Consider the following 18,833-nt stretch of genomic DNA (forward strand, 5'->3'; position numbering starts at 1 on the left):
ATTTGTGTGATAGTGGTGGGACTATAATATTTTCTCTACCTAAATTTTCTATAATTATTTCACACTTAAAGTATTTTTTAAATGACACTGGGGGGAGGGGGAAGAACACTAAGCAACTCCCCTAATTTTTGTTGTTCATCCTCACCTGAGAATATTTTTCCATTGATTTTTAGAAGGAGTGGGAGAGACAGAGAGACACATCAATTGACTGCCTCCAGACAATCCCCAACCAGGACCAGAGATCAAGGCTACAACTGAGGTACATATCCTTGATGGGAATCAAACCCCAGACCCTTCAGTCCAAGGGCCGACAATCTATCCATTGAGCCAAATCAGCTAGAGCTCTCATTCTAATTTACATTGTTCCTTTCTAACCCAGTACTTAATTAAAACTCACACAAAGCTGATCTTTCTCATTGCTTTTTCTGTTTTTTGTCTAGAATTTTTTCACATGTCAGAATTAAAAATATTTTTGGCTACCAACATTGTAAGTCTGTTGCTAAATACCTTGGGTAAAGAATTCAGAAACCAAGCTGGCAGAATTCAAGTGATTTTGTAAGATATGTATTTCTCAAATCAAAAGAGGGCTTTGGGCTGGTTTTACCAAATTCCAAACTTTTCCTGGGAAGGATCCTACAGGCAACATTTATTCTCAAGTTCCTTAACATCACCCACATTCCTTAACCTTAGTGATCTAGCAGCATGTTTTCTGTGAAGGGCTAAATAGTAAACACCTTCGGCTTTGTAGGCCATTACAGCTACTCAACTCTTGTCACTGTTATGCAAAGGCAGCCATAGACTCTATGTAAATAAATAAAATGTTTTACAAAATCAGGCAGTGGGCCAGATTTGGCCTGTGCCCAGTTGTTTGACAACCTTTAATATACAGCACATTAGAGAACATCCAAAGGGCTTGGAGAAATGGAAAAAAGATCTGAAGGACTATTTGCCTTTTCTTAGGGAATGAACATAAAACCTTATTTTGACAGCTATAATGATCTACAAGAATTCTCTTTGAACATAGTATACTAATGAATTCCCACCACCTAAAAAAAGCCACTGAATTGGTTCCTTAAATATAGCAGTTCTCAACCATGATATTGAGAAAGACATAGCTACAGAATGTGTTGCGATCAATTTACTACAATAATACAGTAATGGCTTTCAAATTATTTTTTAAAGTATATATTTAAAGGGGTAGTTCAATATTCTCCCTACAGCCAGCCTGGACCTGCACACAACCCTGGGTGTGTCTGCAGTAGCAAAGGGCTAATATGCAGTGTCAGCCGTTTATGCTGCACCTGAAGGAGCCGGAGTCCAGCCCTCTCCATCTGAACCCACTCTCTAGCGAACAACTCAAACATGTCAAGTTTGGATCAGTTACAGTCTTATTAATATTCATCATGAAGTCAAACAAGAGGAAACAGGAGAGAGCCAAGAAGGGCAAGAGGAAGTGTGATAAGACCTTCTACAAGCAAGCTGGATAATTTACTCAGATAGATAGTCTTCTTTTCATAAATTTTCATTGTTGTTCATCATAGAAAAATCTGAAAATGCATGAAAGTAAAAAGAAAAAATAAAGCCTCAATACTACCATGGGGCAATAACCATTGTTATCATTTTGGTTCCTCATCCTTCAAATCATTTTCCTATGTATGTTTTTTTAAAAAAACTGTTTTGAATAAAATTGCTTTTTTACTTTCTTTATAAAATATTGTTATGAACACTTCCCTATATTGTTTAATATGGCTCAAAATTATAATTGTAATGTCTTTATTAAAAGTTCAACAAATAGCCGAAACCGGTCTGGCTCAGTGGATAGAGCGTCAGCCTGCGGACTGAAGGGTCCAGGGTTTGATTCCAGTCAAGGGCATGTAGCTTGGCTAGGCACATCCCCAGTAGGGGGCGTGCAAGAGGCAGCTGATCGATGACTCATCAATGTTTCTAACTCTCTCTTTCCCTTCCTCTCTGTAAAATATCAATAAAATATATATATTTTTTAAAGTTCATCAAATAGATGAACCATAATTTATTTACATTTATCTCCTATTGTTGGATACTTAGGTCATCTCCATATTTTTTATATTACATTAAAAGTTGAAAATAATCCTATGGAAGCTTACAAAACTATTTAAATACAATACTTTCTACTCATGTATTTGATAGAAGGTATTCCCTAAAACAGAGTAATATTCTGAGACCCTTCCGATCAGGCACATCACATTAGTGACCACAGGAAGAGGCACGGGGGCACTGGACCCACCATCTGAGTGAGTCCTTGAACTTCTTTATTGAAGGTAGATCAGGAAGTAGAGTCAATCAAACCACAACTGAGGCCCATGGTGTCATAAGACTGAGCCTTGACTGCTCTCTCTGCAATACCCAAAAGAGGAAAATTGTTTTGAGTTGACTGCTATTATTAAAATTGTATAGGAGAAATGATATCAAAAAGCTTGATATCAAAAGGATATCGAAAGCTTTTATTTATACCATATAATAAATCTGTGAGATAGTTGAAGTAAAAGGTCAACTAGTTGGTCTTTCTCCCATGGGCATCTACAGGAGGGTTCTCTGCTGAGTGCCTTCTGTACAGGGCATGATGTCATGACAGAGGTGGACATCAGCCTGACATCAGCAACAACAGGGTATGCTTCCAAAAGTGTCTGGGGCTATAAAGTTTCAAGAGCCTTTAGCAGTAGAACCCAAATAGACTTCCCTTAACCTAGCTACCAATTAGAAATGAAAAGAAATTAATCATCTTATTTATATAAGTTATAACACTGGAAACCTTCTCCCCTAGAATACATTGTTCTTAAGCAAGCCAAAGGATGAGGCTTGTAAGGTAACTTTTAGAGGGAGTTACAATTGTCCTCTTCAGTTACATATTTTAAAAAAACTCTGGTTGAGATCCTGGTTTCCAAATTAAAAGATATGAGGGTACAAGGAACATGGGTATTTTATAGAATACACAAAAATATAAAATACAGCAAAATTAAGTCTGAGCCAGTCAAGGTAATAAGTTATTATTTTATTAAAGATGGAAAAAGGAATATTTCTGATTTAAACCCATGTCCAATATTGTATTTACCTATGGAACTTTTAGAAAGAGATTACTTTTCAAATCTAACTTTCCCAGAGTTATTTGGGGAATCATTTGCATTTTAAGTAGAAAAACAATCAAGCACAAAATGGTAAGGGCAATTTTCCACCACCCTTTTTGGTATCTATTTGACAAAGAGATTTGCATCCACAGGACACACACTCTGCTTTTTGTGTCTATGCCACAAGTACTTTGAATATGCAAAAAGGACAGACGAAAGATAAGCTTCTCCATGGCACTAGAAAATCAAGTTATATGTAAATATGTCAACTGTGGAACGTAATCACTGTCACTTCTTACTCAAAACACTGGAAAGAGCTGGAATCAATGCTTCAGGACAAAGGCACCCGGGGCCAACAAACCCTTGTGAAATAAACACTAAATGTCAAATGCCACAGCCTACAGTTATAGTATCTGATCACCAACAATTCCCACAGGCCCAAAGAAGTGTTTGTCTTTCAAGACCTAAGGTAAGTTTATTGGAAAGTGTTGGTAAGGACAGAGCGGGCACACTTACCTTACCAGTGCATCTGGTTTGCTTAGCTGGTTATTAGGAATACAGTTTTCCATTAAGTCTTTGTGTGTACTTGGGCTCTTGCTACTGCACTTCTGCTTCTTCTCATTTTTACTCGATGAAGAAGGAATGCTCCCATTTGTGGCGCTGTGACTTCGAGGTGAGGAGTTCACAACTCCGCTGGCATTTTTGTAATTTTTTGAGGAAGCAGTGCATGAGTCCTCTTTCAAGAGGTTTTCTGTACTTCCCACAAGATCATTATTTAATCTTTTACTATTGATATGATTTTCCATATACTCAATTTCTTGTATTTTAGAGTCTACAGGTTGTAGAATATTGTTGTTATTTATCCCAAGGTTGTGTTTTTTGGCATCCTTGTCCTTTTCTTTCCCCTTTTCTCGGTATTCTATCTCTGGTAAAGTTGTGGAGAGTTTTTTGTTGGCTGGGATGCCTCCGTTGTGATGTATAAGGATGGAGGAATCCATATCAGGTAATCCTTTGGCAGCTACAAAACCAAAAACAAACCAACAAACAAAAAATCCACATCGGAATATTTAGTTGTATGAAACACAGAAGAGACTGACTCAACAAACTGCATTATCTACCCTTAGAAACTCACTATATTAATTTGCACACTTATTTAGAAGCAGTAACTTCACAACATCATGCTAACTTCAAAAAGCAAATCCAAATAAATCTGAGAAGCTGAATATTTAGAAAATTGCATCTACATATATAAAAGCCAAGCAACCAGAACTACGGGAGACCAGAACAACTGGAACGACTGGTTGCTATGATGCACAGTGGGACGGCCAACCAGCCCGATCGAGGTCCTGATCAGCCCCCCAAACCTCCTGCGGCCCCTCTCCCTGGCCAGCCCTGACTCCCATTGCCCCCATAGAGGGTGGGGCCAGCCAGCCAAGTCCCCTTCAGATGGCCCACCCCCATTGGGCCCCTCTTGGGAGCGGGGCCAGCTGGCCAACCACCCTCAGCCCCCTTGCCAGCCCCTCCCCAATCAAGCCCCCAACCCCTGCCAGGTGTTCAACCTCCTGCGGCCCCACCCTGCCAGCCAGCAGGCCCCAATCACCTAATCAGGGCCTGCCAGTCCACCTCCCAGTCCCTCTCCTTAGCCAGCAGATCCCAATCACCCAATCAGGGCCAGGCCCAGGCCCAGGGCTGGGATGAGGAACCAGGGTTGGGTGGTGGTGGATGCAGGCAGTGAGGGAAGGAGGAGAAGTGGAGGTCAGAAGGCAAGGAACCGCACAATGGCAGCATGTGGGCGGTGAGGGAAGGAGGGATCGAGGCAGGGATGTGGGGAACCTGATTGGCCCTGATCTCCCAGCCAGCCCTAGGAACCCCACCCGTGCATGAATTTCATGCACCGGGCCTCTAGTCATTTATAAACACCAAACAAGCCACTAAAACTTTGCCTCAAAAATAAGATGAGGGATCAACCAAAGGATTTGTATGCCTAACCAATATAGCCTAACCAATGGACACAGACAACAGGGGGGTGAAGGCATGAGTGGGAAGGTTGGGGGTTATGGGGGGATGAGGACACATATGTTAATACCTTAATCAATAAAGAAATTTAAAAAATGAGATGGGGATTTTATAATTAAATCATACTTCACTTATCAGTCAAATCAAACTTGTCTATCACTGAGGTGAGAGGACACAAGCAGACCATATTTATAAGAGGCCATATTTTAAAAGATGTTTAAATTAAAAAAACTTAATAACTTAATTAAAAACAAAGAGATTAAATGAAACAAAAGAAGTGTAATGTTAGAATCCAAATCTACATTTTTCTTCCTTGACTCTAGTTTTGACATAGTAAATCTGGCTTGGTTGATGTGGCTCAGTAGTTGAGCATCAACCTATGTACCAGGAGGTCACGGTCAATCTCTGGTCAAGGCACATGTCCAGGCTGCAGGCACAATCCCCAGTGGCAGTCGTGCAGGAGGCAGCAGATCAATGATTCTCTCTCATCATTGATGTTTCTCTCTCTCTCCCTCTTCCTTCCACTCTGAAATCAATTTTAAATTTTTTTTAAAGAAGTCTGTATCATTTACTAGGTATCTTATAAAAAATTTTCTGTATCAGGTCTACACATTCCAACTTGTCAAAGTCTACTTGAAGATATATTTTTGCACCATACCAAAGAATAAGATTCGGCATATATCAACTACATACATGACCCCAAATTTTCAACTATCAAATCAAAGAAAACTGGTACTGCTGTAAATTCATCTATTGAATTAATTATATGATCATTAAAGAGATCCTTATAGAAAAGGTGCCATTTAAGTTCCACATTGCTTTATATGAACTATTTAAAATGGGACTTATCCATCTTTGCTCTGTTCAGAAAAATTTTGACTTACAAAACAATTCTGTTTGTCTATTTCTCTATCTGATGTATACTCTGATTCTTGGCTTGCTTCAGGTACAAAATCATACATATACACATACTACTTTGTTACTGAGAATAAATATTTTAAAATATTTATAACAATTAAAATACAAAAATATTGAATAAGCTATAAAAATGAAAAATAAAAAATAAACATATTTAAAGGTACATGGTCTTCAGATCCTAGGTAGAGAACATCACTCACATTCTATATTTCATGACCAAACAAAGCAATGGCCCTAATGAAGAATACCAGAAAATAGGAAATCCTTGGTAATCTTCCAAAGTCCTAGCAACTTTTCCAAAAAATATAAATAAAATTGTACTGACAAATATAATAATGACTAAGCTATTGAGCCAAGAGCTTTAGGGTAAAAACCTACCTTCCTCAGACTCTTTGTCTTGCTTCTGTAGCATCTGCTGCTCTGGGGGTAGGGCTTGTTGAAGAAGCTGCATGTAAAATTCGTTCTCTTTTTGTACTTCCTTTTGCTTCCTTAACCGCATTTTGTAGCTTACATAACTTTTGAAGCCAAAGCCCAAAGTCACCACAGGGTACCCAATACTAGAAAGAAGACAATCCAGCCAGTAATTGCAAGTTAAAAACAAAACAAAAAAACATGTGCATCATGCACATGAGGACACCTATGACTGAAATTAAGAAATAAATTTTAGCCCTAGCTGGTTTGGCTCAGTGGATAGCCTGCAGACTGAAGGGTCCGGGTTCGATTCCAGTCAAGGGCATATCCCTGGGTTGCGGGCTCGATCCCCAGTAGGGGGCGTGCAGGAGGCAGCCGGTCAATGATTCTCTCTCATCATTGATATTTCTATCTCTCTCTCTCCCTCTCCTTTCCTCTCTAAAATCAATAAAATATATATATTTTTAAAAAGAAATAAACTCTAGATGATAATAGTTAAGCATTCAGCAAGCACATAAATAGGATGTCTGCTGTGAAAATCAGAAGCAGTTGGTATGTAGAACAAACCCCCAGAGAACAGTGGGACCATCAGACAATAAGAAGCTGCCCATCAGAGTTGGCATTCTTCAAGCTAACTCAAGAAGTTACCACAGTGATTGCTGGATACAGTGGCTAATGTTGTTAACATTGAAGTGCCTTGTGCAATATTAAAATTTGGGCACCTGTATGCTTTTAAGATCTAATGGAGTAGGGATCATAAGTAAACATCATAAGTGTTAAAAAATCAAAAGGACATCATTTGTTTTTTAATACCAGAAAATAAGGTCAAATTCAAGTGACTAATTTAATCTTCTTGCTACCTGGGGGAATACAAGTTGAAATATTTTCATTCAACTCATCAGTCTGTTTCAAAGCCTCTGCAAACACTGTCAAAAATCATATTAATTTTAAATCATTAATTTTAAAACTCTGGAAAGCAATGGAAAAAATATCCTCACATAAGAATTAAAAACAACAACAAAAGTTTCATGGTTAAGGTTAAGTAAATAAACTATCTTAATATTAATTTATATTTTAAAAGAAAAAACATTCCTTTAAACAGTAATAATATTCCATTAAATATTAATATTTTCTTGCTTTTATAAATTAGGTAAGAAAAACGTTAAGTTCGTTTATGCTTTATGAAATAGCCGTATATTTCATTAAGACTTTTTAGAATCAATACCTGATCATAATGAAAACAGATAACATTTATCAGGTCCCTATGTACTTGGCATTAAGTTAAACACTTTACATATATCACTTCATTTCATCTTTCCTATATCCCCATGAGACAAGTCCCCAATATACAGGTAAGAGAACTAAGGCCTATACATGTTCAAGGCAACAAAGCTGTTAGGGAACAGAGCTGGCATCCCAACACTCATTTGCCTGACTAGAAAGAGCTCATGCTCCTTGCCTCCATGTTATGTGGTTTTATTTATAAAATCTCTAAGTAAAAATTTACAACTGAACTTACCATTTACATTAAAAACATTGAGCTGAATTATAGATTAAGAATGTACATAATACTCACCAGTGAGCAGCAAATGGACGACAAAGGTCTACATGAAAATTTTTGAGATCTTTAAATCTAATTGCTGCTTCAATATAAACAAAGAGTATCCAGAGGGACACTGTAGGCAAACACACTCCTCTTTCTGTGGAAAAGCAGCAGAGAGACAAGCATCAATGATACATTGACTAACAGAACAGATGGTTTGTTTGAAAGACTGCCTCGACCACAGTTACTTTCATTAAGACTTTCAAACAATTAAAAAGCAATTTAATACAAACTGAAAGCTTTTATATGACAAAAGATGCTATGGAATCATAGGAAGAAGTAAAAGACAAACATTTTGGCAGAAAATATTTACAATATATGTAAACAAAGGAGTTATAGCCCTAACATACAAAGAGCTCCTATAAATCAACAGAAAGGCAATGATAATAAGTCATAAAAGAAAATACATAGATGGCTAAAAACATATAATAAGAGGCTCAATTTTACTAGCGATTAGGGACATACAAACTTTAAAAATGAGATTCCATTTTTTAACCTAATAGATAAGCATAAATTTAAGACATGTAATTCATATAGGGAGGGTATGAGGAAGGGTTCATTTTCATACTTAGCAATGATATAAATTGAGGCAAACATCTTAAAAAGGCAATTTGACAAATTTAAATGAAATTTAAAATACTTATACTGTTGACCTAGAAATTCCAATTCCAGAAATCTACCCTACAGAAATTAAGAGCCTTGAGATAAATATATAAGACTATGCACTGTATTATTTGCAACAGTAAAAATATAGAATTAATTAAGATGTCCATCAATAGAGAACTGTTTAATTTTGGTTAACTTACATAATAAAACATGATGTAGTTTTCAAAAGAATGAAAATCTGTACTAATATGAAATATGTAAAAAAAAAAATAAAGTACAAATGAGCTACAGTGCAAAGTAACTTTTCTGACATTGAAGTACTATTAAAAAATTTTTTTTTTCTTAACTACAAACTCATATTCCCTTTGTAATTAAAAACAATTTCCAAGGAATAAAAAAGCAGCTTGCAACAGAATAAGTAAGTTGCAAATAAGAAATAATTTTCATTTGTTTTAGAATCAAAATCTGCAGGAAGGTCCATCTTTGTCAGGATGTGACTAATAATGGGTATTTTATAAAGATGGACTACATAGGCATGAGGTCCAATAACTGTGGAAAGAGCTCCTTTGAGACTGTATAAGGCAAGCAAGTTACAGAAGAGAGACTAGGGGAGAAAAATCAGTGACCTAACGCTTTTTGCTAAGGATCTTTGGGATGAAACAAACAAACAAACAAACAAACAAACAAATCATACAATTTTGGAACTAGAAAGAATGTCATTTAGCCCTACTTCCTTATTTTACTGAAGAGTAAAGTGAGGCCCAGAGATTATAAAAATTGGTCCAAGTTTACAGAGATAATACTAACTCTGCTTCTAAGGAGAATAAACCTAAGTTCCCTTAGGCCTAGTGCATAAAGAAGGAAAGCACTCCAACCTCTGTGAAGGTAACAAATAGTCAATCATTTTTATAGATTATACAAAAAAAAAAAAAGGGGGGGTATTTTTACAATATAGGATGATAGACAGCAACCTTTAGGATAATGCGTCTTCAAATTAGTTTCAAAATAATTTCTATTTCCATCTGGCCAGTGTGGCTCGGTTGGCTGGCTGAGCATCGTCCATGCACTAGGAGGTCGCTGGTTCAATTCACAGGACACATGCTCTGATTGTGAGCTCAATATCCAGTAGGGGTGTGTAGGAGGCAGCCAATTGATGTTTTTCTCTCACCGATGTTTTATCCCTCTCTCCCTCTCCCTTCCTCTCTCTGAAATCAATAAAAACACATTAAAGATTATATTCCCTACTCTCTATATTGATTTCTAAGGTTATCATAAATATAACACATTACAGAAAAAAAATTTTTGGACAAAGTATCTGTATTTCTAAACCTATCAAATAATAAAATGTTGAAAATATTTTTGAACATCAGTCATGTTGTACATACAATTTTGTATCCTATTTCCCCCTCTTAACAGCAAGGGAAAAGGTTTATAATATAATATTCTTTTGTAGCAATATATAATTTTATCAACCATTCCTAATATTCTTAAGAAAGACTTAAATTTTAACAACTGGAAAAAAAATTAATCCCAACTTATATAAACTGCACTCATATATGTCAGGCCCAATAGTAACACAAAGTTGTTTTGTTTTGTTTTTTGGGGTTTTTTTTGTTTTTTTTAATATATTTTATTGATTTTGTACAGAGGGGAAGGGAGAGAGATAGAGAGTTAGAAACATCGATGAGAGAGTGTCATCGATCAGCCACCTCTTGCACACCCCCTACTGGGGATGTGCCCGCAACCAAGGTACATGCCCCTGACCGGAATCGAACCCGGGACCTTTCAGTCCCCAAGCCGACGCTCTATCCATTGAGCCAAACCGGTCTCGGCTGTTTGTTTGAGCTCAAACCATTCCTAATTAAAGCATACTTAGCAGCTTAGGTAATCCAACATACATTTCTGAGCCTGGGGCTAATGAGTATCACTTATGACATTAGCTTCATTGCTGCCCTGTGGGTCACCCACCAAACTCGTTCCCAGTAGGTTCTATTAATAGTTAGATGAGTGGTTTTTTCTCAACTACTGAGACATTATTAAAGTAATTTAGGAAATCATTATAGTTCATCAGAGTCACAGATTATCTGAGCTGGAAGGCTCCCTTAAATATTATCTAGATTACTCCACTTTCATATGACAAAGAATAAACTGAGACCTAGAGACAGTGACTACTGTAAATGGTAACTCACTCGAAACAGGCCCAAGACAAGGAAATACAAGTAAACACTGGAGTGTAGGAAAATCTCTTTAATTAGAGGAAAGCACACTCAGAAACCATCATGCTAGCTTATTAATCAAGTCATATATGAAAGAGTGGTGAAGACGGAGATGGAGAAAACCCTGCTCATGATGGAGACTTTAAATAATGGAGCTAGACTGCGTCTTCTACGTGGGCCAACACCACTCTCTTAGCAACTTAGAGAAGAGGATGACTGATGCTCCAGAGAGCTTTTATTAGCTGGTGCTCCTTAAGTGGTCAAAATCCTACAGGGTGCAACTGGTCCTAAGAATCAAGTTTCAGGCAGCTTTGCAGACAAGTTAAATGATCACATCCCTATGCATCTGGTGTTCAGTCTTTGACAGTGGATTGGAACTGTCAAAACATCTCATTTCATCTTAATTTGAAATAGCAGTAAGAAGAAAGGAGATGACTGTGTTAACTTCAAGTCAGAACATACCTAAAACAATAAATTTTGGTTGAAAGAACTACTAAGGCCTCATTGGTGTGGCTCAATGATTGGGTGTCAACCCATGAAGTAGGAGGTCATGGTTTGATCCCTGTTATGGCACATGCCCTAGTAGCAGGCTTGATCCCCAGTGTGGGACGTGCAGGAAGCAGCGGATGAATGATTCTCTCTCATCATTTATGTTTCTACCCCTCTCCCTCTTCCTTCTTCTCTCTGAAATCAATAAAAACATTTTTTTAAAAAGATAAGGATTCTTAAAAAACAAAACAAAACACTAAGAACTAGGGAAATTAGGGTGATAAAGTGCTTAAAATAACACACATGGGAAAGCTGATGAAACCAGAGATGTTTTACCTCCAGAAAAGAAGACTTGAGAGAATATGACAGTGTCTTTAACTCTCTAAAGATATATTAATAAGGGAAGGAGAAACAATTGTAATAATCTGAACAATAAAGATTTATTTAAAAAAATAAAGATATATTAATATGGATGGAGATTACATTTATTCAGTGTGGCTTTAACGCAAGGAGGTCCAATATTTGGCCTTGAGTAGATGACCTGCAGCTCCCCTAAAATTTTAATGAAAAGTTTTATATGTCCCATATATTTTTCCTGGAGAAAGCCTTTTTATATCCTCTATGTTAGATCAGTAAGTCCAAAAACAGTTAAGACGTACTAGGTCAAAAGTATAAGGAAGAAAATTCTGGCTCAGTTTAAGAAGGAACTTTCTATTACAGATGCCCAAAAACAACAGCAGTACTAGTAAGTGCCTTGTCACTATAGGCTTTCAAGCAGAGACTAAATACCATGTGTGAGGAATGCTATACCAAATAAGGCTTCAACTAAATGACCTCTGACTTCCTTTCAATGCTGAAACTCCCAGAACATTTTTCCTATTTGGCACATAGCTGTCTTCAAGTCTACCTAAATAGAAATCACTTCAACTTCTTAAAAAAATGATGATGAGAGCCTGGCCAATTTGGCTCAGTGGATAGAACGTTGGCCCTCAGACTGATGGGTCCAGGTTCAATTCTAGTCAAGGGCGCATGCCTTGGTTGCAGGCTCAAGCCCCAGCACTGGTTGGGGCACCTGTGGGATGCAGCCAATCGATGTTTCTTTCTTCCTGTCTCTCCCTCTCCCTTCTACTCTCTCTGAAAAATCAATGGAAAAATATCCTCAGGTGAGGATTAACAAAATAACTACAACAAAATGGTGACAAGAGCAATAACAATCAAGATATCAAGTCATAAAGGCTTACTTTTGATTTAATAATGAAAAAAATAAAATATTTTTAAGGTATATTATAATCTATTAGGAAAAGACAATTTTAAAATGTCTACATTAAACTATACTCTAAATAATTTATTTTAAAGATTAATCACCACATTTAAAAAGTCTGAATCTAAGATTTTTGTCCATCTAAGAAACCATTAACACTTACCTGTGTGCCATACGTACTGAACCCACACATATGTGCTAGCAGCAAAGAAAAGCCACTGTATGGGGATGAACAGCAGACATATGATATTCGACGTGAATGCTACACAAACAAAAAACACTGAGAAGGCCTAAAGGGAAAAACAAAGCAAAATAAGAAACACCACTTGGAACTGCTATTTTCAAACAGAGACTATTAAAAGTATGTTGGACAAAATCTCTGAAACTGCCAGGCAATAACTACAGAGCAAGTTATAACAGGAAATATTAAACATTTAAAATCAACCATATAAAAAGTAGTGTTAAAGAGTAATCTTGTTTATGGCTTCAAATCATGAAGAACTGGACTAGAACAAACTGAGGTTGGTTCCAGGGGGTTCACTTGGACTCCACAGGTAGATTACTAAAAGAACTAGCATTTTAACACAGAAACGTCTCCTCTCTCCTTACAATACATTCCTAGAGAGCCTCATTCTTAAAGGGTAGGCTCCTGGAGCACATATGAACCAAACTAAGTAATAAGAATTATGCTGATGTTAGTGATTTTAATTGTGCAGCTTTCCTCGGGACACATCTCTGCTTGTTACCAATGGGACATGAGCTCAAAACCATCTTTTCAAGGCATGGATTTGCTCTGACCAAAGCACCATGCCCAGGTAGAAAGAGTTACAAGTGTAAGATGTGGCTCTGATACACAACAGAACTAAAGACCTGTGCCCTTTTCTAAACCAGCAACTCTCAACACATGGTCTGGGGACCTCAGGGGGTCTTTGAGATCCTTTCAGCAAGTCTTCCAGGTCAAAACGGTTTTCATAATAACACTAAGATGTTATCTGTCTTTTCCACAATCATTCGCTCAAGAGTACGATGGCATTTTCCAGAAGCTACATGATATGTGATATTGCAATCAACTGAGTTCAGAAGCAAATATGAAAATCCAGCTGTCTTCCATTAAGACAGACATCATATAAATTTGCAAAACTGTAGACAATCTTCCATTTTTTTTGTTTTGGAAATATATTTATTTTTTCATTTAAAAATGTCATTTGTATTGACAGGTAATAAGTTTGTTATTTTTTTAAGTGAATTAATATTTAAGTTTTTGTTTTAATTTCTAATATAGTAAATATGGATTGATGTAACCCTCATAAATAAAAGCTCTTTGGAGTCCTCAATAATTTCTAAAAATGTAAACAGGTTCTGAAACCATAAGGTTTGGGAAGCACTGCTCTAGCTCTAAGCCAATCAGGAACACAGTGGTAGGGGCTCCAGAAACATTTTAGAGTAAAATAGGGAAACTATTCTTCCTCCACTACTCTGTCTCCCTCCGGGAGTCCTCCTTCCATCCCCTTTTCCCTGCAATGATAGAGGAGGAGGGATTATGACTTGATCAATAGATTTAGACAAAATAGCCATAGAGTCAGTTCACAGACCCTAGTTATCTCAATACAGTCCCCCTAAGTATTACTAATAAAATCTACCTTAAACAGTTTCATTATCAGTTATTTTCTTGGAAGGTATTAAACTCATTACACTTGAAAAACATGTGGTAATTAACATACCAGTCCCTGGTATCTGAAGGAATCATAGACGCTTCTGATGAAAAGCCAGAATGGCCACAGGTATTCAAATCTGAACTCCAGGACAAAATCTGCCAGGAGGACAAGTGCCCACACTACCAGAAACTTCAGGTATAAAAATGTACTGCAAAATATAAAAATCAACAATTAATTCAAGGTCATTTGTGAAGAACTAGAAAGAGAAAAATGCACTGTTTTGCTTAAAAGAGACAAAAAAGATCTTCATATACCATGAAAACAATGGAGATGATGCCGTGGGCCATCTAAAATTTCAAAGCTCTGGTATTCATTCAGGGACCCACAACTATCAAAATAAGATGATGATCAAATTATGCTTAATTCCATTTAAAGTGGGAAAAAATTAAATTTCACCATTATTTTTAAATGTGCTGTCTGACTTCAAACATTGAAACACTCTCAAAATCACAGCTTTCAAGCTGTTCTTCATGAGAAGAAAACGTCACAGTTGAAAGGCTTCAAATTTGCTGTTTCCCTACCTCTTTACACCTGGATGAAGTCTTTGAAATTTTTATGCACATCCCTACATGCTTGAAGAATTGTGTCATCCCCCTCCTCTATTTCTCCTTTTACCTCTCTATGTAGTTTTCATCTGCATTAACCAAATAAAAAACAAATGACTTCCCAAAAGAGCCAGAAACCAACTTAGGGAGCAGATGCCAACACTAAGGGCTGTGAGGGCACACGAAAGCATAAAGAAAAAACCCTAAAGTGTCCCGGCCTTGCTCTGTAAATATCTGCTCCCAGTTCCCTTTGGACTTACGTTAAACAGAAACATACTCTGATAAGCCAGTAGGAACACATATCTAACTACCACAGAACTCAAAACAAGGTAAGGGCATGGATTAAAAGAATATATTTTTCATGTCCATTGTTCCAGTTCATTAACTGTATAATAGGTAACAGAAGTCTTCAAATTCTACCCATCAATAAACCCCTAATTCTATTATAGGTCCTTAACCTAATTCTAGAGCAGGTTAAATTGAGGAATAATAATAATAATAATAATAATAATAATAATAATAATAAAAGGTTTCCTAGCTCTGGCTGGGTTGATTGGAGCATCAGTCCATACACCAAAAAGCTGCAGGTTCAGTTCCCAATCAGGGCACATACACGTAGATTTCAGGTTCAATCCCTGGTTCGGACAGGTACAGAAGGCAGCCAATGGATGTTTTTCTCAGTGTGCTCTCTCTCTCCCTCCCTCCCTGCATGTCTCCCTCCTCTCCCTCCCCCTTCCTTTCTTTCTAAAAATCAATAAAACGTATCTTTGGGTGAGGATTTTTTTAAAGGTTTTCAAAAATATACTGATTGGAGATAAAATTCACTTTGACTTGGGCTAGAGCCCTGCATGGTGTTTTGCAATACAAATATTCCAATAATGCCGTGATTAAATGAGCTGTTCGAATATATGCCAGTAACAACAAAAATCAAGACTTTTACGAGATAATTTTGAAATAAAGTAACATACAAAGAAAAGTATATACCTTGGAGGAAACAACAAAAACAGGATCCACCACTGAGGACTCTTTCTGTGCCCTCTGAAACTATACAGGGAAAGATGTCAAGAACAGACACATACGACCCTCCATAATACAGTACTATAATGATATCCATAATTTGCAACTAGGGTCAATTTCTAATATTAATCCTTGGTAGAACTCTTTGGGCTTGACAGCAAATAAGTTTCAACTAAGAGGTTTACTATAGAATAGAGGAACCCAAGGTAAACCAGCAGGACACAGGCTTGAATCCTAAACCCAGCCTTTTATTTCACTAGAGTCACGTTAGCCAGATGAGAACAGGGCCCTCACTCTCACCCGTTAAACCCCAACACTGATCCAGGGGAAAGCAAGGCTTATTTTATTAGAAGGAACAACTGAATCATGCAAGCATTCAGGAGCACAAATAGTTTGCCACTAGACTGCCAAGCTACTTGGCATAAAATCGAAAGGCTTTTTTTTTTTCTTCTTGTTTCTAAGTTTTAAAGAAGAAATAATAGCTGTTCATCCATGTTGCGAAGGCATTTAAGAAATAGCATGGAAATTGCCTGGCTGGAGTGTCTCCGTGGTTGAGCACCAACCCATGAAACAAGAGGTCAGCAGTTCGATTCCCAGTCAGGGCTCACGAATGGGTTTGGGCACGTGCAGGAGGCAGCTGATTGATGTTTCTCTCTCATCAATATTTCTATCTCTCTTCCTTCCTCTCTCTTAAAAAAATCAATAAAAACATATTTAGAAAAATAGCATGGAAATGTATTTACTTCTCTGATGAATCATTTTTTCCTTGGGGCTGCCTTTGGAATGTAGCTGTACCTCCTCATGTCTCTATGAGACACAGTGAAAGCAGTCCTGAGAGGGAAGTTCATGGCTCTATAGACCTACCTCGAAAAAAGAGTAATAAATTCTCTAACCCTACAACTTAAAGAATTACAAACAGAGCAACAAGATCAGTGCGGAAATAAATGACATAGAGACCAAAAAAAAAAAGATCAATAAAACCAAGAACTGGTTCTTTGAAAGAATAAACAAGATTAATGAACTTCTAGCCAGGCTCACCAAGAAACAAAGAGAGAGGACCCAAATAAACAAAATCAGAAATGAAAGAGGTGAAGTAACAACAGATCCCACAAAGGATTGTAAAAAAAAAAAATACTATGAACAACTCTACTCCAACAAACTGGACAACCTAGACGAAATGGACATATTCTTAGAAAAATAAACCACAAAAAAATATGATTAAGTAGAAAATATTTTATACATACAGTTCATAATATAACATGCTAACTTGATGTTACTTTAATTTTCTGATCCAAATAAATTTACTAAGAACTATAAAACACCTTATAAAAATTTAAAAGCATAACTATAACAAAAAGATATTTTCCATAATAATATATGAAAGAAGGGCAGACCAGTGATGTCTTTTGACAGTCTTATAAGCTTCTATTTTGGGTGCCAGTGAAATAAAAAAGAGACATGTGCAATTAATAGGCTTAATGGTGGTGATTCTTTCAAACTGGTATTAACTATAAGATTCCCCCCTTTCCCATTTTATTTCTATCTTTGCCATTTACAACATTTTTTAACCTAAATCTATGTAGCAGTACCCTCCATTTATGGATTAATCATCTATGAATAACAAAAGTAGTATTAAATGTTCTTTTTCAAAGTCAAGTGCACCCTCCTCTCTCGTACCTTTCGTTGCTTGTCACAGATCACTTTTAGAGTCCACATAATGTCCACGGGGTGGCCATCAATCCTCAGTACCTGACCTTTTCCCTAGGCAGACTAATGGCCATTTAGTTCACTCGGTCCTCTCGACAGAAATGACTCTGTGGAATATTTCACTGGTTGTAAAGTGGACATTTATCTCAATCCCTAGCTTTCCTGTCCTCTGTAATAGTAACTGTGAATGCTTTTAGCTTTCTGTGGTAGCAAGATAACTTCCTACACCAAACTGTTTTGTCGTCTGTTATCAAATACCTCTCCCTATTGGGCATCGCCTCTAGAATATTCATCCAGCCTCTCATTCAGCTGGTATTCCTGTGTAAGTCTTACAATGTGGAAATATAGTCTTGCTACTCAAAGTGTGGTCCATGAACAGCAGTACCAGCATCACGTATGAGCTTTTAAGAAAAGCGGTATTTCAGGGCCTACCCCGGGTCTTTTTCATCTAAGCCTGTATCAGGCGTCTTCAAACTGCGGCCCGCAGAGGAGTCTGATCCGGCCCGCCAGGTTTTTTGGGCAGTGAGCGCAGCCGAGGTGTTACAGTAGGAATTAGTAGTTCATATAGTCCGGCCCTCCAGCTCTCTGAGGGACCATGATCTGGCCCCCACTTTAAAAAGTTTGAAGACGTCTGTATTTGAACCAGATTCCCTGGGCCATTTGTGCATACATTAAAATTTGAGGCCCTGGCCGAAACCGGTTTGGCTCAGTGGTAGAGCGTCTGCCTGGGGACTGAGGGGTCCCAGGTTCGATTCCGGTCAAGGGCATGTACACTGGTTGCGGGCACATGCCTAGTGGGGAGTGTGCAGGAGGCGGCTGGTCGATGTTTCTCTCCCATCGATGTTTCTAGCTCTCTATCCCTCTTTCCTCATCTCTGTAAAAAATCAATAAAATATATTTTTTTTTAATTAAAAAACAAACAAAACTTGAGGCCCTGGCCAGGGAGCTCCGTTGATTAGAATGTCGTCCTGATACACCAAGGCTGCTGGTTCAATCGCCCGTCAAGGAACTTCCACTACATCCGCAATGTCTCAAAAGAAAGACAATGATCTGCTCAGATAATCAGTACTTATCTCCAAACTGTTAGTTGTACTTCCCTTAACTGGGAACATTAAACTTGTTCAGGGTTAAATCTTCCATTTTTCTACATTACTTTCTAAGTCACAAACAAAATCCCTACCTAAATACAATTTAAGTTACACGAGGTGCACTTTCATTTCTACGCATC

The 18,833-nt window shown here is 37.4% G+C and overlaps 1 protein-coding gene across 2 annotated transcripts in view; it reads right to left on the reverse strand.

Annotated features, from left to right (window-relative positions):
- Positions 1-18,833, reverse strand: part of MACO1 (macoilin 1) — a 58,132-nt gene that overhangs the window by 30,940 nt on the left and 8,359 nt on the right. Inside the window, exons 2-7 of one of the 2 annotated variants that reach the window (XM_045585013.1) lie at positions 15,866-15,925; positions 14,343-14,484; positions 12,785-12,911; positions 8,023-8,146; positions 6,414-6,592; positions 3,618-4,119 (exon numbers count right to left, since the gene is read on the reverse strand). In XM_045585013.1, coding sequence (XP_045440969.1) covers positions 3,618-4,119; positions 6,414-6,592; positions 8,023-8,146; positions 12,785-12,911; positions 14,343-14,484; positions 15,866-15,925 — 1,134 coding nt within the window. The remainder of the gene's footprint in view (positions 1-3,617; positions 4,120-6,413; positions 6,593-8,022; positions 8,147-12,784; positions 12,912-14,342; positions 14,485-15,865; positions 15,926-18,833) is intronic. The other variant, XM_036444500.2, reaches the window with a different exon arrangement.

The sequence above is a fragment of the Pipistrellus kuhlii genome, unplaced genomic scaffold (assembly GCF_014108245.1).
Source record: "Pipistrellus kuhlii isolate mPipKuh1 unplaced genomic scaffold, mPipKuh1.p scaffold_m20_p_2, whole genome shotgun sequence".
In the NCBI taxonomy this organism is placed as follows: domain Eukaryota; kingdom Metazoa; phylum Chordata; class Mammalia; order Chiroptera; family Vespertilionidae; genus Pipistrellus; species Pipistrellus kuhlii.